Source organism: Homarus americanus, unplaced genomic scaffold, assembly GCF_018991925.1.
Source record: "Homarus americanus isolate GMGI-L3 unplaced genomic scaffold, GMGI_Hamer_2.0 scaffold4896, whole genome shotgun sequence".
NCBI lineage: Eukaryota > Metazoa > Arthropoda > Malacostraca > Decapoda > Nephropidae > Homarus > Homarus americanus.
The window spans coordinates 6,264,427-6,279,777 of record NW_024749657.1 but is presented as its reverse complement, the minus strand read 5'-3'; the positions used below and the strand labels follow the sequence as shown (position 1 = coordinate 6,279,777).

Sequence of the window (15,351 nt, the reverse complement as noted above, 5' to 3'; positions counted from 1 at the left end):
TCCTTTTTCTCTGGCTCCTTTCCTCTGGCTCTGGGCGGTGTGTAGTGTCGCAAACCCCTCCATGACATCTCTGTTACCGCCCATCCACCCCACCTCATTCTCCCACTCCACTACACAACCTGTCGCTGCCTGGGGGAGGTGGGGAAAATGTGGTTGAGCATAGCATCTCTGGGGTAGGGGTTTTGTAGGTGGTGTCTCTCAGTTCTTTAAGGATGTGTAGGTCTCTCTAAGGTCTTGAAGTGCTTCTGGGGCTTGAGGTGCTTCTCTGGGGTCTTGGGGGTGCTTCTCTGGGGTCTTAAAAGCCTTCTGGGGTTTGTAGGAGGCTTTCTCTGGGGACCTCGGGGTGTCCAGGGGTTCGAAGGGAATCTCTGGGCCTGATTGGTGTCTCAAGGGACCCAAGGGACGTCTTAGATTCTTCTGGAGAAGGCTCAGGGGGAGGAGACCTGGGTGGCAAGAGGTGTCCCTATACAGTAGCTGAAACACCATTATTTGATGACTTTAGTCCCTCGTGTACGATAACTTAACCCTTCAGTAACGATAACTTAGCCCTTGAGTACGATAACTTAGCCCTTTGAGTACGATAACTTAGCCCTTTGAGTACGATAACTTAGCCCTTTGAGTACGATAACATAATACTAGTTATGATAATTCTTCAAAATGTGATATCAATTTTCAGTCAGTTGCGCTTAAAGTCAAATCCCACTTACGATATTTAATCCAAGAAGTACACAAAAATAACTTAGCTTATGATACCTTTTGACCCAGTGAAGTGATGTTAGTCTTTAGAGTATACGATAACCTCTCCTCAGAGTATCGTAATTCTTAAACCCCGAGTACAATAACAATGCTATCAAAGGCGATACCTATAATGTCCAGATGTTCTACGGTATATAATACACAACCAGGTTGCATACAGACATAAGGCTACAGATAGATAGGAAAGGGGAAGAGGAAGACAGCAGCTTTTCATTTGATTTAGGTGCGTTTAGAGAGTTGTGGCAGACGTTGCACTGACTCGTCCATATTTCCTTATTTTCATTTCTTTTTGCCTCATCCAGTTTATTCTTATCTACGTTCTTCTCGGCATCATCATCATCATTACTGTAAAATCGTGTAAATAAAGTGTAAATTACTTCCCACTTTTGGTTATATTTCTCATGTAAATCAAGCAACAGTTTACCGTAACGATAATTTTACATTACCACCGACGACAGCGAAAGAAGGATGTAAAACAAAAAGTAAGACTGTGTGGGTGGATTAGTATTATGAAAACATTAAGATAAATTAGGATTGTAAGGTAAAAATAGTAGGATTGTAAAGCAGACATTAAAATAGGATTAAAATAGTATAGACACAGAAGTAAATATATTAAGATATTAAAGTAAAGATGAGGATGGCGAGGACATTTCGCAGAGAGTAGTGATATGGGTACACAGTGGTGGGTGGGTAGGTGAAGGTAGCCATACATCAGGTCAGATGGTCCGTGAGCAAGCCGCTGCTGCCTGCTGTGGGGGGGGGGGGATGAAGGGAAGGAGAGAGAAGAAGGGATGAGGGATAGATGGACAAAGATAGAAGGAATATGGAGGGACAGGAGATAAGGGTCTGATACTATGTCCCTAATACTTTTCCCTGGTACTTAATGAATCTTGCCTATACCTCAGACGTAAAGAATAATTAATGAGAAGTCTTCCAGATGGTTTATGTTCGGGGAAATTAAATCTAGGCATGTCAGCTATGATAATTTATGCACGTATGAATGTTTATTTATCACTAGACGAGGAAAAAACACGGGGTGGTCTCCCTTGTAATTTCCTTCCTGCAGCGGGCATTCCTCGGTACAAATCTCAAGGAAATGTTACATAATTATTTACCCCAAGAGAGTGACAAAAGTTGTCACCTTACGAAACACAGGCAGCAGAAGCCGTGCGTTCGTTAGATATGAAAATTAATATTAAGACAGGGCAAAAATCAATAAAAGAAAAGTCCGAAAAGAACAATGAATCGAAGAAAAGGACATAAAAAAAGGAAAGTACGTATATAAAAACGCCTAAATGATACTCTCCTCAACATTCTGTGGCACACCAGCCCTAGCATAAGGACATGATGCGGGTTCTAAACACAACAGATGGAGTAATAAAAAACATGAGAAAGAGTTGGTGGCTGGTAGTGGCAGCAGGCAGGGTCCGGACCAAGGCGCCCGGCAGGCAGGTTCTTCCTCACTGGCTGTCCCTGCCGGCGGTTGACTGATCGACGCTACACTCAGTTTACATGTAAGTGGCCTGGTTTGGGGCTGTCGCCGGCCTTTTTAGGGCTGACCCAGGTCATTCCGGGGCGACCTGGGGACCAATCTTGGTATTTTTCCAATTCTGAGGGTCACATGTTATCACGGAGCGAGGGAACATGACGTGGAGGAGAGAAAGCGTATGGCGGGGAAACAGACTACACATCCATTAATCCAAAAAAAAAATACGGCTCAATCTTTGTACATTCCTTGCTTAATGAAAGAAGTGGTGGAGAGGGCCTATTGTCTACATAGGAGCCAGGAGGGAATATTAAGGGCACAGTCTGATAACAGCGTCAATATAACAGCTGGAATTAGTGAGCAGTGTGTGAGATTTAAAAACAATCAAATCTCTCGTGATATAGCGAATACAATTTATGGCTACGTGATATATAGGCTTATAAACATGTATTAGGCTTCACTACTATATGACAATAATTTCAAGTATGTCACATTTCTGTTACACAATATGGAATCTGAAGGACCCATTACAGATGTTAGAATGATATGCGTCTTGATGTCAATTTACCCTCCAGATGAGCTGACAGCGATGAGGCATTTCCACATATTCTAAACACACACACCATAACACCCATAATACAAACACTAACATAATTCTCATACTCTAAATACAATAATACAACGCCCCTTCACCACTACTATAGAACTAGCTGACGCGCTGGTACTACAGGCAACGTCACAATAGCATTTTAGCGCCAACTTTCCGTAGCTCTTTATAAAAACAAAACTGAAATGACAATCTATAAAGTTGTGACGAAAAAAATAATGAGCATTTATTTTTTACAGTATTATTGAGTCTTGTGAAGTTAATTGCTTTTTTATATATTAATTTTGAGTTTTTATTGTTGTTAGTTGGGGAAAATATTATTATTATTATTATTATTATTATTATTATTATTATTATTATTATTGTTATTAATATTATTTTATTATTATTATTATTATTATTATTATTATTATTATTATTATTATTATTATTATTATTATTATTATTATTATTATTATTTACATTACCTGTTAAGTGGACATAGAATTCATGATTACTGAAGCCTTTGATAAACAGTATAATATTGTCACCTGTCAATATTTAATTAATGAGTAATCTGTATTCTGAAACATTTTCTGTCAAAATTTTGGTGTTAACTTATGAAAATTAATGAACAAATAAAATTATTAAATGGCTACATATTTGATTCCGATTCAGCTTGTGGATAAATATGAACTGCCATCACAAGCACGAGGCAGATTTGGTCAAGTTAGTTAATAGGGTTAGAGTCGGTCTGGCTAGGTTAGGATTATAGGGATTCAATTTAAGGTGAAATAAGCTGGGCTTAATCTTCAGGTGACAACATATATGAATCAGCCAGACGTAACCTAAACTCCAACCTAAACTTACTTATTTACTAAACCTAACCCACCCCGTATCCTACCATACCTAACCTAAGTTTCTTCAGCAGACAACGTTCTAAGAAAAGGTAAAATCCTGATGATCATTGTCGCTTGTAAACAATAACAGTGAGTCAATTGACAAGTTTTATCAGAGAGAAGATTTATTGTCAGTCATTGTTGTTGTTTTAAGTGTGGACACGATAAAGTTGTCTAGCGAGTCTAATTAAGCTTAAATACGTGTCTTTGCTTGCCGAGTGACTGATATTAACGACGTTTTCTGAATAAGCTTACAGCTAGTGAGACCAGAGATTAATTAAGATACCAATAAATACGTTTTCTTAATGTTAACTTATTCTATGGTAATGCCTTTGTAGTTTATATAGTTTGTCTTCTAGAATATCTGTAAGGGTAATTTAAATGTTTTCATTGTATTATTTGAAGGATTATATCTTTGTATTGATCATGAGGTATTCTTTTTAATGACAGTAATATGTACAGGGGTAAAAAATGTATTGAAAAGCGTGCTTGAAATAAAGCGGCAGAGCATTGACACCTTACTGACATTATTTGGCTGGGGAGGAAAATGGTCTGCTGTTTGAACCTTCCATACAAGTCAGTCTTCAGTGTATGTAAACATTCTTATTTAAACTGGATTATGTTATCTATGCTTAAAATCTTGTTGTAAATGTTATCTCGTTGTGCACCTTTTATTGGTCAGTGTTTTCCGTGTGTCTTGGTGAGGTTTCCAACAGTACACGGAGGAATACACCCACAGTCTCCACGCGTCGCCCCAGGGATAAAGAAACAAAAAATGTCACACCGGTATTCCTCCTCACTAAACCTTTACATTTGGGGTTAAAAATGAAGAGCTATTTCACTTGGCCTTTCCCGTGACCGCGCCTGTGTGACGTAAATTAGTTATGTGGCCGTAGGGACTGCTAACAGTTATTGGAGGCCAAACTCATAGATTTACGTCGGGTCCTTCGTTAACCGCCTGCCCTGGATGGTAACCTAACCCGACACCTGACTTCGGTGCTCGCGCCTCCTGACCCCTGCACTGGCCTGGCTGCGGCTTGCATTATCTCTTTATTTAACCCATACAAACACACATCGTCTGACACATCCGTCTTTAGATGGTACTCTGTAATTTATAGTACATTATAATTATTGATCCATCATAGTCAAGATATATACATCGTATATATTTAGTTATTATAATGAATACAGTTTAGACCCAAAACTAATTAAAACATTTTTATGAAGAGGTTATTGTCGAGCAAGGCGTGACGTAGCGACCCTGGCTTTGCCCTCCTACACACCCTTCAAATATAAATCGTGAGTGTACTATAGTGCGTTTACAAAGCCGCCATAGGCTGCCAGTAGGAGAAACGACACACCTTTCATTTATTACTCCTGCTATCCGCTGGCGCCGAGGCCACACCACGGCAACATTAGAGGGGAAAACATGGCACCACTGTCTTCATGGTTAACACGCTTTATGCTTGACGAAGACCGTCAATTATTCTCATGTGTGTAATTATTACTTACACATGTTTGAGGTGTTCTTCATTATGTGTGTTAAGAAAATACTGGTGTTATTGTAAGTTAGTTTTATAGTGTATTATTATTATTATTAAACAGTGTTAATCATAAATGATCAAGTCTTAAACAATACAGTAATTTACACCACCATAAAATACATAATATTTAAAAGATACTATTAAAGGTTTATAACATTAGATTAATTTTATCCTTTTGGGGGGTGAAATTAGAATTTGTATCATTTGAATATTTACTAATAAAGGGTCGGGGAGTCAAGTGTTAATATCCGCGTTGAAAATCATAAAATGGTTAGATTGTTTTTAGTTATATACTGTAAATGCGTGTTTGTTTTTGCCTTCGGGTGGGAAGGTTCATGACTGCTGTGTAGCGGTCATAGCGAGTCGCACATACAAGTGTACACACGGTGAGTTACACATACAGGTGTACACAGAAGTCATACACACGTACACAGGATGAGAGTCACACGCACACAGAATGAAAGTCATACACACGCACTCAGAATGAGACATACACATTAGATCTTACACCAATCAAGAACAATTACAAATAATGTGAATTTCTTACTTGATGTTAACTGATGATTTGTTGACTAAATTTTCTTACGGGATATTATCTTGCTTCTGTGGGCGATAATCTATATTCATATTGATTAATGACTCGTTTACCAAGCTCGTGCGTCTTTTGTTTTAGTGACTGTCTCTTGTTTTGTGGTGATTGTGTGACGTTTGATCTTGTGTTTGACGTAATAATTTGTATACAAGGTGGTATTTTATTTTGATCTTTTTCATTGCATTTAGGTTAATTTATACTGTAATTATGTTGTATGTATTTTCGCGATATTCTCTTGTAATTTAGTCTAACATTTTATCCTGTGTTTCAGGGACTTGCTGCTGGGTCCTCACGGTGACGGATCAGTCATGTCTCACCACTTCGACCCCACCGGCCATGACATGCGTGCCATGTACGTCGCAAAGATGACTTACGACCCTACCAAGATGGGCTACGACCCCACTAAGATGGGATACGACCCCAGTCTCTCCAGTATGGCGCCGCGTCACAACATGTTGAAGCCAGACATGTTGGCGCAACACCTCAAGCCTGAGGCCGCCTCTCTCCTGCATCATTTCCCCAATATGGCTGCCGCTGCCGCTGCCTCCTACCCCTACCACGGCTACGACGCCACCCTCCAGGCGGTCACCACGGCCGCTCACCAGGACATGTAAAAGGCAATCACGACATGTAAGTGACGCCTTTAACAATTATCTGGTACAACCTCCAGGAAGTGCCCACTCCCTCTGCCCGCCCCTAAGATGAAGTTCCCTGCTTTTGGTGAATCGTTAGACGGTTGTGTCAGACGACATGTAATTGCTGGCGCTGTCAACGGATTGCATAATTTGCAGTCACTGAGGTATGGACCGGCATTGTTCTATTGTGATCTGCAGTAACTGGGGCGTGAACTGGGCCAGTTACTGGAGTGTTGACTTGTGTTGAGTGGGGCCCTGGACTGCCGCAGTACAGTATTGGTTGCTGACTGGAGGCACCATCATGAGAGGGGGAGGTGTAGGCAATACCTTGACCTAACATCTATGAGCCTTGGTCGCCACCTCTGTCGTGAACAAGAATGAAGTGTTTTGACCACTTTGGGTCGTGCCCCAGCGTGACTTGCGAGCCTCAAGGGTCATGACCCCTGCGGTCGGGAGACGTCTTGGGTCAGGTGAATTTGTCCTCCAATATGACTGGAAGTTTAGGTTCCCGAAAGGGAACTGAAGTGTTAACTTGAAAACCACAGCAGTAAATTATGAACCTTTAAACAGTGAACTTGTGAATTTCGACTGAAATTATCCTCCCTGACAGTATAATTGAGAACTGTTGGAAGAAGACATTGGGAATTGAATTCGACAGTGAAAGTGTGGGAGAGACAAGGGACCGAGGCAAGAGCAGTTCATAGTCATTACTCTCGGGTGCTACTCTGTACAGTGTACAGTGACTCAGTCTTTTTAAGTTTAGTAGTGTAACATATTCCACTTTCTCAATTTCATGTTGTAATGAAATTCGTGTAAAGAACATAAAATAATCTCCGTCTGTTGGTTCTTTGTTGTGTTTCCGAGTTTGAAACTCGTCTAAAGTCATCACCAGAGGATTCCCTTGTTGTCCAGTGATCAGTGACGACGTGCGTGAGACGTGACCGTGACAATTGTGTTAATTTGTGACCAAATAAACTTCTTATTGGTGTCAACTTGCCGCTTACCAACCGACAGATTACTGCCAATCAGCAGTCGGTTAAAGTAAATATATTTTGCAATAAATAACATGTAAATAAACTTAATTAATAATATTTATTTTATTCACAATTTATAATACTCATGTGGAAGACTGTAGTCACGGTAAAAAGGCGAAAATTTTTGTAACTATTGTATTATTATTATTATTATTATTATTATTTTTATTATTATTCGTTATACATGACGGTAACCACTTTATCATATGATGAATATTCTCTTGTTAGTGAAGATAAAAGAATGAACTGTTTGTGTTAAGTTAAAAAAAAAAAAGTAAAGTCCAAAAAATATCATCAAAATTAATCAGTCAATGTAACTGATTTTCTTCAGCTTTACAAATTCTAAATTCTATTGACTGTAACTATCGTAACTACCTCACCAGTGTTGCCAATAAGACAATAGACAGGATAGAACAGAGGTCACGGGTGTGTTGTCGGCGGCAATATTAGGCTCCGAAAAGTGATGGTTTACGTGTACACAGAGCCTACCTAACCAGATTATTTCCGACTGATATAAAGAACTGATTATAGTATGATAGCGGCGTTAAGTCTCATATTATTATTAATTATTATCATCACCATACACGCGCCATGCCTCACAGTCTATACACTATTATTTTTCTTTGGTTTAGCTGTGGCCGCCATGAACCTACAGAATTTTGGAACCTAATTTCAAAAAAACTCATTGAAGAATTATCATCGTCACTGGAGATTGAAAAATGTGCCCGACTGGTTAACTTATTTATGCTAACACACTAAAAACCAACGTAAAATGACACCTAACCTATAGATACGTTCACTTTAGGAGGAAATTAGACGAACAGAATCTTTCCAAATATCCTGAAGTGATATTATAAATATTTTTAGTTGTAAGGAAGATCATGATTTAATTTTTTGAGTGTTTATTTTTGTGTTTTACTTGATACAGTCTGTTGGTTGTATTGTTGCGTCATTATTTACGAGGAAAGAATAATTAACATCTTGACTCTGACTAATGACGTGACTTAACATGATAATTTGAGGGTTTTCTAAATATCGTGTCATTTTTTTAATTTGTTCAGCTGTGGGTTACTGAAGCTTGTCTCCCACCATCACAAATATTACCTTAAGAAATTGTGTTTAGTCTTCATAATAACTGTGATGGTTATTTAAGGCGGAGTACAGCGGCCGTTCCTGCTATACTCTTGTTCCTTAATATCATTCCACATAATTGTTCAAGGCAAAAAAATCTCTGGTTTCTTTATGTCTTCAATTTAAATATACTTCATTCACACACACACACACACACACAGAGAGAAGGCTGGAAATCTGTATGAGTATAATCAAGTTACAATATAAATTCATAATGTCAACTATACATGAATGTTAATTATAAAATGAATCTTGCACATGCAGTCAGTCATGTCTTTTGGTATATACACATGACTTACATACATTCACAGACTACAAGTAGATCTGTATTTGAGTACACTCGCTCGAAAGAGTATCTTTACAGAGAGGTCTAATGAATTTCAAAATGAAAACCGCGATTCCCGTCTCGGTAGGGTTGTCAATATCCTTCGTACGTTGTATCTGTCTCGCACAAAACCGTAAAGATACTTTTTGGAGCGAGTGTTGCACATAAACTTGTATCTACATACATACATTCATGGGTTGCCATCATGGTCAATGTGGCAACAACCTCAAACCAGATCTCAATAAGCTAAAACTTCTGTTTATCTCCGAGCGTTGGGATGCTTTGGCCTGGGCGCTTTAACCTAAGTCGTTTAAGCCGGAGATGTTTTAGTAAAGGAACGTTGTGGTTCTTACGAATCTTTGCCAGTGATGATGTTTCGAGTTTATACAAGTTTTAGCCAATAACATCTTTCGTTTAAGATGTCCAAGCCAAGATTATCTCGGTCTTAACTAAACTCAGTATAGGCTAGAGCGTCCTAGGCCGACGCGTCTGTTGACCGTCCTCTGCTGGGCCCGTGTGTCCCTTACAACTGTAAATAAAGTTCATTTAATCTTGTATTTGTGTTTTTCTGCCTTCCTCTCCATCCCTGCACTAACTGTCATTAACAGTGTACCGGATCGCTGTTGAAGAATTACTCAAGTTGATTTATTAGACATGTATTCAGGGTCCAAGAATAGGGCCCCCAAACGTAGAGTATCAGCTGAACTTTAGGCACCCCAAAGGGATCAACTGAACTTTAGGCATCCCTGGGAATCAACTCAAATTTGGGTTGATAAGGGAACATAATGTTCACATTACCTAAGTAAGTTAGTATTTACTGTAGGTATTTTATGATAAATATTATCATTGAAGTGTGTTATTAGTCATAACAAATAATTCGAATCGAATCTTTTCAAGAACGAAGCTTCGAATCAGGAGTCATGGATATGTGAATCCAGTTTGTTAGAATCATTATTTAGGCAAACCAACACATATACATTAGTCTTGGTATACGGTGTTGTTCTCTTGTTAGTGATCTACAAGTTTATTACGAATGGATGATGGCTCTCGTGCCAGAAGCTTCAGTAAACTTAAGACACGGCTGGCTCACGCCTCACACTATACTGTACCTGACGTCGCTGCTGAGGTGGACCTCGTCGCTGCTGAGGTGGACCACGTCACTCCTGAAGTCTGCTAACTGTCTCCCGCAGGTAAGTACATGTGATACCGCTGCTGAGGAAGAGATAATTGATATTGAAACAGTTTATTTAGTCAGGACAAATTCAAAGTTAACTAACAACGATTTTGACGGATGAGCTGTTAGTGACGGTGTATTTATCCCTAGGAATTAATTATTATATAACATTTAGTATCTGGATTATGTGGTGGTGGTGATGGTGGCGAGGAAGTGATTGTGGCGGTGATGAGGAAGTGATCGTGGTGGTGATGGTAGTACATGGTGGTTGGGAAGTGATTGTGGTGGTGATGGTAGTACATGGTGGTTGGGAAGTGATTGTGGTGGTGATGGTAGTACATGGTGGTTGGGAAGTGATTGTGGTGGTGATGGTAGTACATGGTGGTTGGGAAGTGATTGTGGTGGTGGTGAAGTGATTGTGGTGATGGTGGTGGTGAAGTGATTGTGGTGATGGTGGTGGTGAAGTGATTGTGGTGATGGTGGTGGTGAAGTGATTGTGATGGTGATAGTGCGTGAGAATATATTTTACCTGACTGCACGTAACAATATATACAGGTAATACAAATTAAACTGACCTATTCAACCGGTATATTAATTAATTCAACAGGTGTTACAGATATTACTAATCCAAATAGTGTGCGGACGACTCTGGATAATGTGTTGACAAGTAGCAAAATGGCGGACCTGTACCTGTCAAGACTACTGTACGGGTAATGTTTGGTCAATAATAGCAAGATAGTAATTTGTATAATTTCTATCTTAATGTAATTTATATAGTTTTTAGGCTATATATACAGTAGTTTCTAAGACGCTAGTAATTTGTACAGTACAGCATAGTTTTTAGACAGGCACTTTTAATTTGTAGTTTCTAATATTTTGATTTGTATAGTTTCTATTATACTTTTAATTTGTACAGTTTCTAATATATTTTTAATTTGTGCAGTTTCTAATAAATTTTTAATTTGTATAGTTTCTAACATATTTTTAATTTGTATAGTTTCTAATATACTTTTAGTTTGTATAGTTTCTAATATACTTTTAATTTGTATAGTTTCAAACATATTTTTCATTTGTTTAGTTTCCAATATAATTTTCATTTGTATAAGTTCTAAGCAAGATTTCCCTTACACGTCATATAAATATTGTATTGACGCAGGCATAAAAACATTTCAGCACAGTGGTAAGGATGACTGAGGCCTCGGGTTCGAATCCAGGACTGGTTGAAAACGTATAGAAGGCGACGAGGCACTGAGGCAGGAATCTCAAAATGTCCATATGCTTGAAAGGTACTGTAGACTTTTGTTAATTAAAAAAAAAGGGGGTTTATTGGTTTTGAAATTTGGGACATTTGGCCGCCAACCGAGTTGTTATGTTCTTGGCTTTCACTATGAAGAGTTCTGAAGTATTAAGCCCAACCGTTATCACTATATCCTTGGTGAGGATCCCAAGCTTAAATTAGTTACATATGCATTCATTGCACGGAATATGTCTTAAATTCACTTGTCTGGCAACTCTATATGTACAACATTATCGTCTACACCGGCGGTTCTTACCGGGGGCGAACCCAGAGAAAAAATAAGGAATGTCTTTAACAGGTGTGTGTATGTCCTTATTTGGATTTTCGCTACCCACAGATACTTCAAAAAGTCGTAAATGTCAATCAAAATGTAAAATTCCACTAAAAGTGACTGAATTAAGGTAGTAATAATGTCGGGAACTGTACGTCAAGTTGTTAGGATTCCGACGATGTTTGGATCTACGTATCTTTGTGAGGCTGCATTTTCTGCACTGGTTTGCTGTCAAGACCAAATACGCTGTGATCTCTCTGGCACGCGGCACGTATTCAGGATCTGGTAGCTCAGAAGCAGTGTCAAAAATCTCACTAAATGTGTTCTCACTAAATATGTTGTGTATTAACGAGTTCCTTATACAGACTCTTTTAAATAATTAAAGTCATACAGTAACGAATGGAAAACTAATTTCTCAATTTTCCTATCTAATTCAAGAGGAAATTATTTTAGAATTTTTAGATTTCGAATTTTATGTGGAGGAAGGAAGAGGGTGGAGATGAGGACCAACTGCTGTAGGGGGCGCGACCCTAGAAACTCCTCCAGGAAACTGTCTATTTACGCCCATTTTCTTTGTTGCGATAAAAGAAAATGAAACTATATAGGGCAGAACGTCTTTGATTTTTATTATGGTTGTATGACATACCAATTATTTATTTTATTTTATTTTATTTTATATTACTTTATCTTTTTCGACATTGATCGGCCTGTTGGCCGCTTGGGAAGTCGTTCACGTCTCTGTGAGACAATGTTGGCAATGTGGGCATGTACTAGCTCACTGTTACACACTGTTGACGAGCATGGGCGTCCGCAGGATATTTTCCGGGGGGAGGGGGGTGGGTGCAAGAAAGCAAGACAAAACCTAACATCAATTTATTCAAAACAGGTACCAGTATATATATCCATTAAACAGTATGATCAAGTTTCAAGTACAATCGAGTTCCTTTCGAGTACTGTATCACTGAAATTATCATAGGGTAAGGGTTAAAAACTAACTAAAATAATTAATTTAATATCATTAATCCTGATAATTTGGGGGTGGCCAGTGCTAGTTGTCTCTCCCGCTGGTGACTTGCTCAGCAGCTGGATACTCATAAATATTTAAGACGTACCATCTCCCAGAGTCATAGCTTAAACATTGTCTTTTTTCGTTCTGATTCAGTACAGTACTCAAAATTGACTTTTGGTCACGGCCACGTTTTATGACGTATGGTCGCACAAATTAAAAGTTATAACCAAGGAATATCACAAGGAACTATTATTCTTACGAGAGGTCAATCCCTATTAGTTGAGTGACTGTCTGAGAGATGGCGAGGTTGGCTGGTGGCGTGGCGGTGGATATAAACATACTCCAGTGTTGTTTATGAGAGTTAAGGTTTCATTTCTTCCCAAAAGACAGTAAAAGGTAAGTTCATAATTGTGTAGTTGATTCATAAGTCGTGACGATTAAATTGCAGTTTAATTTATCATTTCACCACTTAACTTACTAGCTATTCAGGCGGCAGGTCTACTTCGTTGTGAACTGCACCTATCGAGTAATCCCCTTCTTTTATAGTTGTTTCTTGTGTAATTTTATCTCTTCAAATGTACAAATAGAAAAGTAAGAGCGCTGTTTGTTTCCATTGTCTACGTGAGATATAGTGGTCCGTCTGTAACTTTTCCCATAAATTAGAGTCGTAAATGTAGAGGACCCACCCGGCACCAGTATTTTGGTATTATTTTATTGGTAAAGGTGTAGAAGAGGGTGACCACCAGAAGGAATGGTCTGAATTGGTTAAAAAAAAATTTCTACACCTTTACCTATTTTAATTAAGGTCAACCGGAGAATCTTAGGAATTTAGGTTAGGTTTGGTATAGTTCCAGAGTTTTGTGGCTATGTTAGGTTGATTAAGTTAGGTTAGGGAATATCAAAGTTATTCAAAGCATAAATAATTTGAGACAAAAACCAAGAGGGTCAACCAAACTCAACCTTATAAAAACATAACTTTAGAGCATTAGGTTGGTTGAATGTAGGTTAGGTTCTGTTGGGTCATTTCATGTTGTCAGAAATACTTTACTGTATATTTGAAATTGGTAACAGTTAAGGTATTTTAGTATTACTGTAAGTATAATCGCATATGTGTTTATTTCAGGATATGAGGCGGACGTTGGATGCAGATTACTATTTTTCTTGCTTAAAGTTCAAATTATGCCATAAGAAACACATAAAGAAGAGTGTCATGAATGAGGGCTCCTGTCATTTTCTCATCCATATGTAGTAGGTAAGTTGATCTGTCACTGATGTATGACTGATAAAATGCTACAATTACTCTACAAGTTAGGTTAGGTGGAGGATGAGGTCTCTGAATAATAGCTACTGAGGTTATCTATGTTCCTGGTAGACAACTAATTAAGTGTAAAATAACAGTAAATAGGCTATATTTGATTTTCAATATCTGCTTTATGCAAATACTGTATATCAGGTTTTTAATTATTTTAGATTAAGTTCATTTTGTATGTTGCCAGAGTTGTCTTAATTTTGCCTGATGAATTACACACTATACTGTATATTACAATGTTTAATATATATTAGTTATATACTGTACTGTATTTCTGTTTTTATCATAAAGGTTGCCAGTAAGGTCTGTAAGCCATAGTATTTACACTTACATGCACACTACTGTACAGTGGTCCCTCGGTTAACAAACTCAATCCGTTCCAGCAGGTTGTTCGTTAACCGAAACCATTGTTTCAATGGGTTTTTGGGTAATTGGTTCCAGCTCACCGAAAATTTCCTAAATTCAACAAAAATGGTAGAAAAGTTCACTTACTTTGAGGTGTGTATGTAGAAGGCTCCTGGATGATGATGATGATGATGATGATGATGGGGGTGGAGGAGAAGGAAGAAGAGAAGGCATTGGGGTGGAAGAGAAGTCACCCCATGACACCATTTCACCCATAAAATTTTAGTTCTCTTGGTGTATTTCAAGATTATTTTCTTTAAATCAACACTGCACTGCATTATATATTGTCAATATGTAAAATATATTTCAAAATGACCAATAATTTGCTTGGAAACAGAAAAAAAGCATTTAGTTGAAGAGAGTCTCAAACAAGATGTTACCTCCAGTGAAAACAGAGAGAGACTAACTCCTGTTTGCTGTGTTAAGAGGCTGGATGCCGCCCATTAAACTAGTCACTTTACCTTCAATTATGTTCAATAATTGTTAAAATGACTAAAAAATTGAATATTAAACTTTTAAAATTATTGAATAGTATAAACTTCTTGATATTTACTAAAATAGTAAGGAATTTAAGCCCTATAACCGATTAATGTATTGGCGGACTGATATTAAAGCTGGTTGCCCGGCCAATGCAAGCGAAAACATGTTGAGGTCGGTTCGTAAGAAATTCGTTAACCGAATTTTTGTTCGTTAACCGAATTGAAGATTCTTATGGAAGGCAGTTCGTTAACCGAAATTTCGTTAACCGAGGCGTTCGTTAACCGAGGGATCACTGTACTGTATTTCCATCTCATACAATTTAATGTTTTAAGGGTCATCATTATATGGCTAAATAATAGCAACTGGAACAGTTCAAACATTGCCAAAAGAAGAAGGAAGGAAAATAAAAAGCAAAGAA

General features: G+C 38.1%; 1 protein-coding gene across 1 annotated transcript in view; it reads left to right on the top strand.

Moving 5' to 3' along the window:
- Nucleotides 1-9,543, top strand: part of LOC121853610 (homeobox protein SIX3-like) — a 41,948-nt gene extending 32,405 nt beyond the window's left edge. The window contains exon 3 of the mRNA XM_042347869.1: nt 6,135-9,543. Coding sequence (XP_042203803.1) covers nt 6,135-6,477 — 343 coding nt within the window. The 3' untranslated portion in view covers nt 6,478-9,543. The remainder of the gene's footprint in view (nt 1-6,134) is intronic.
- Nucleotides 9,544-15,351: the final 5,808 nt, after the last annotated feature.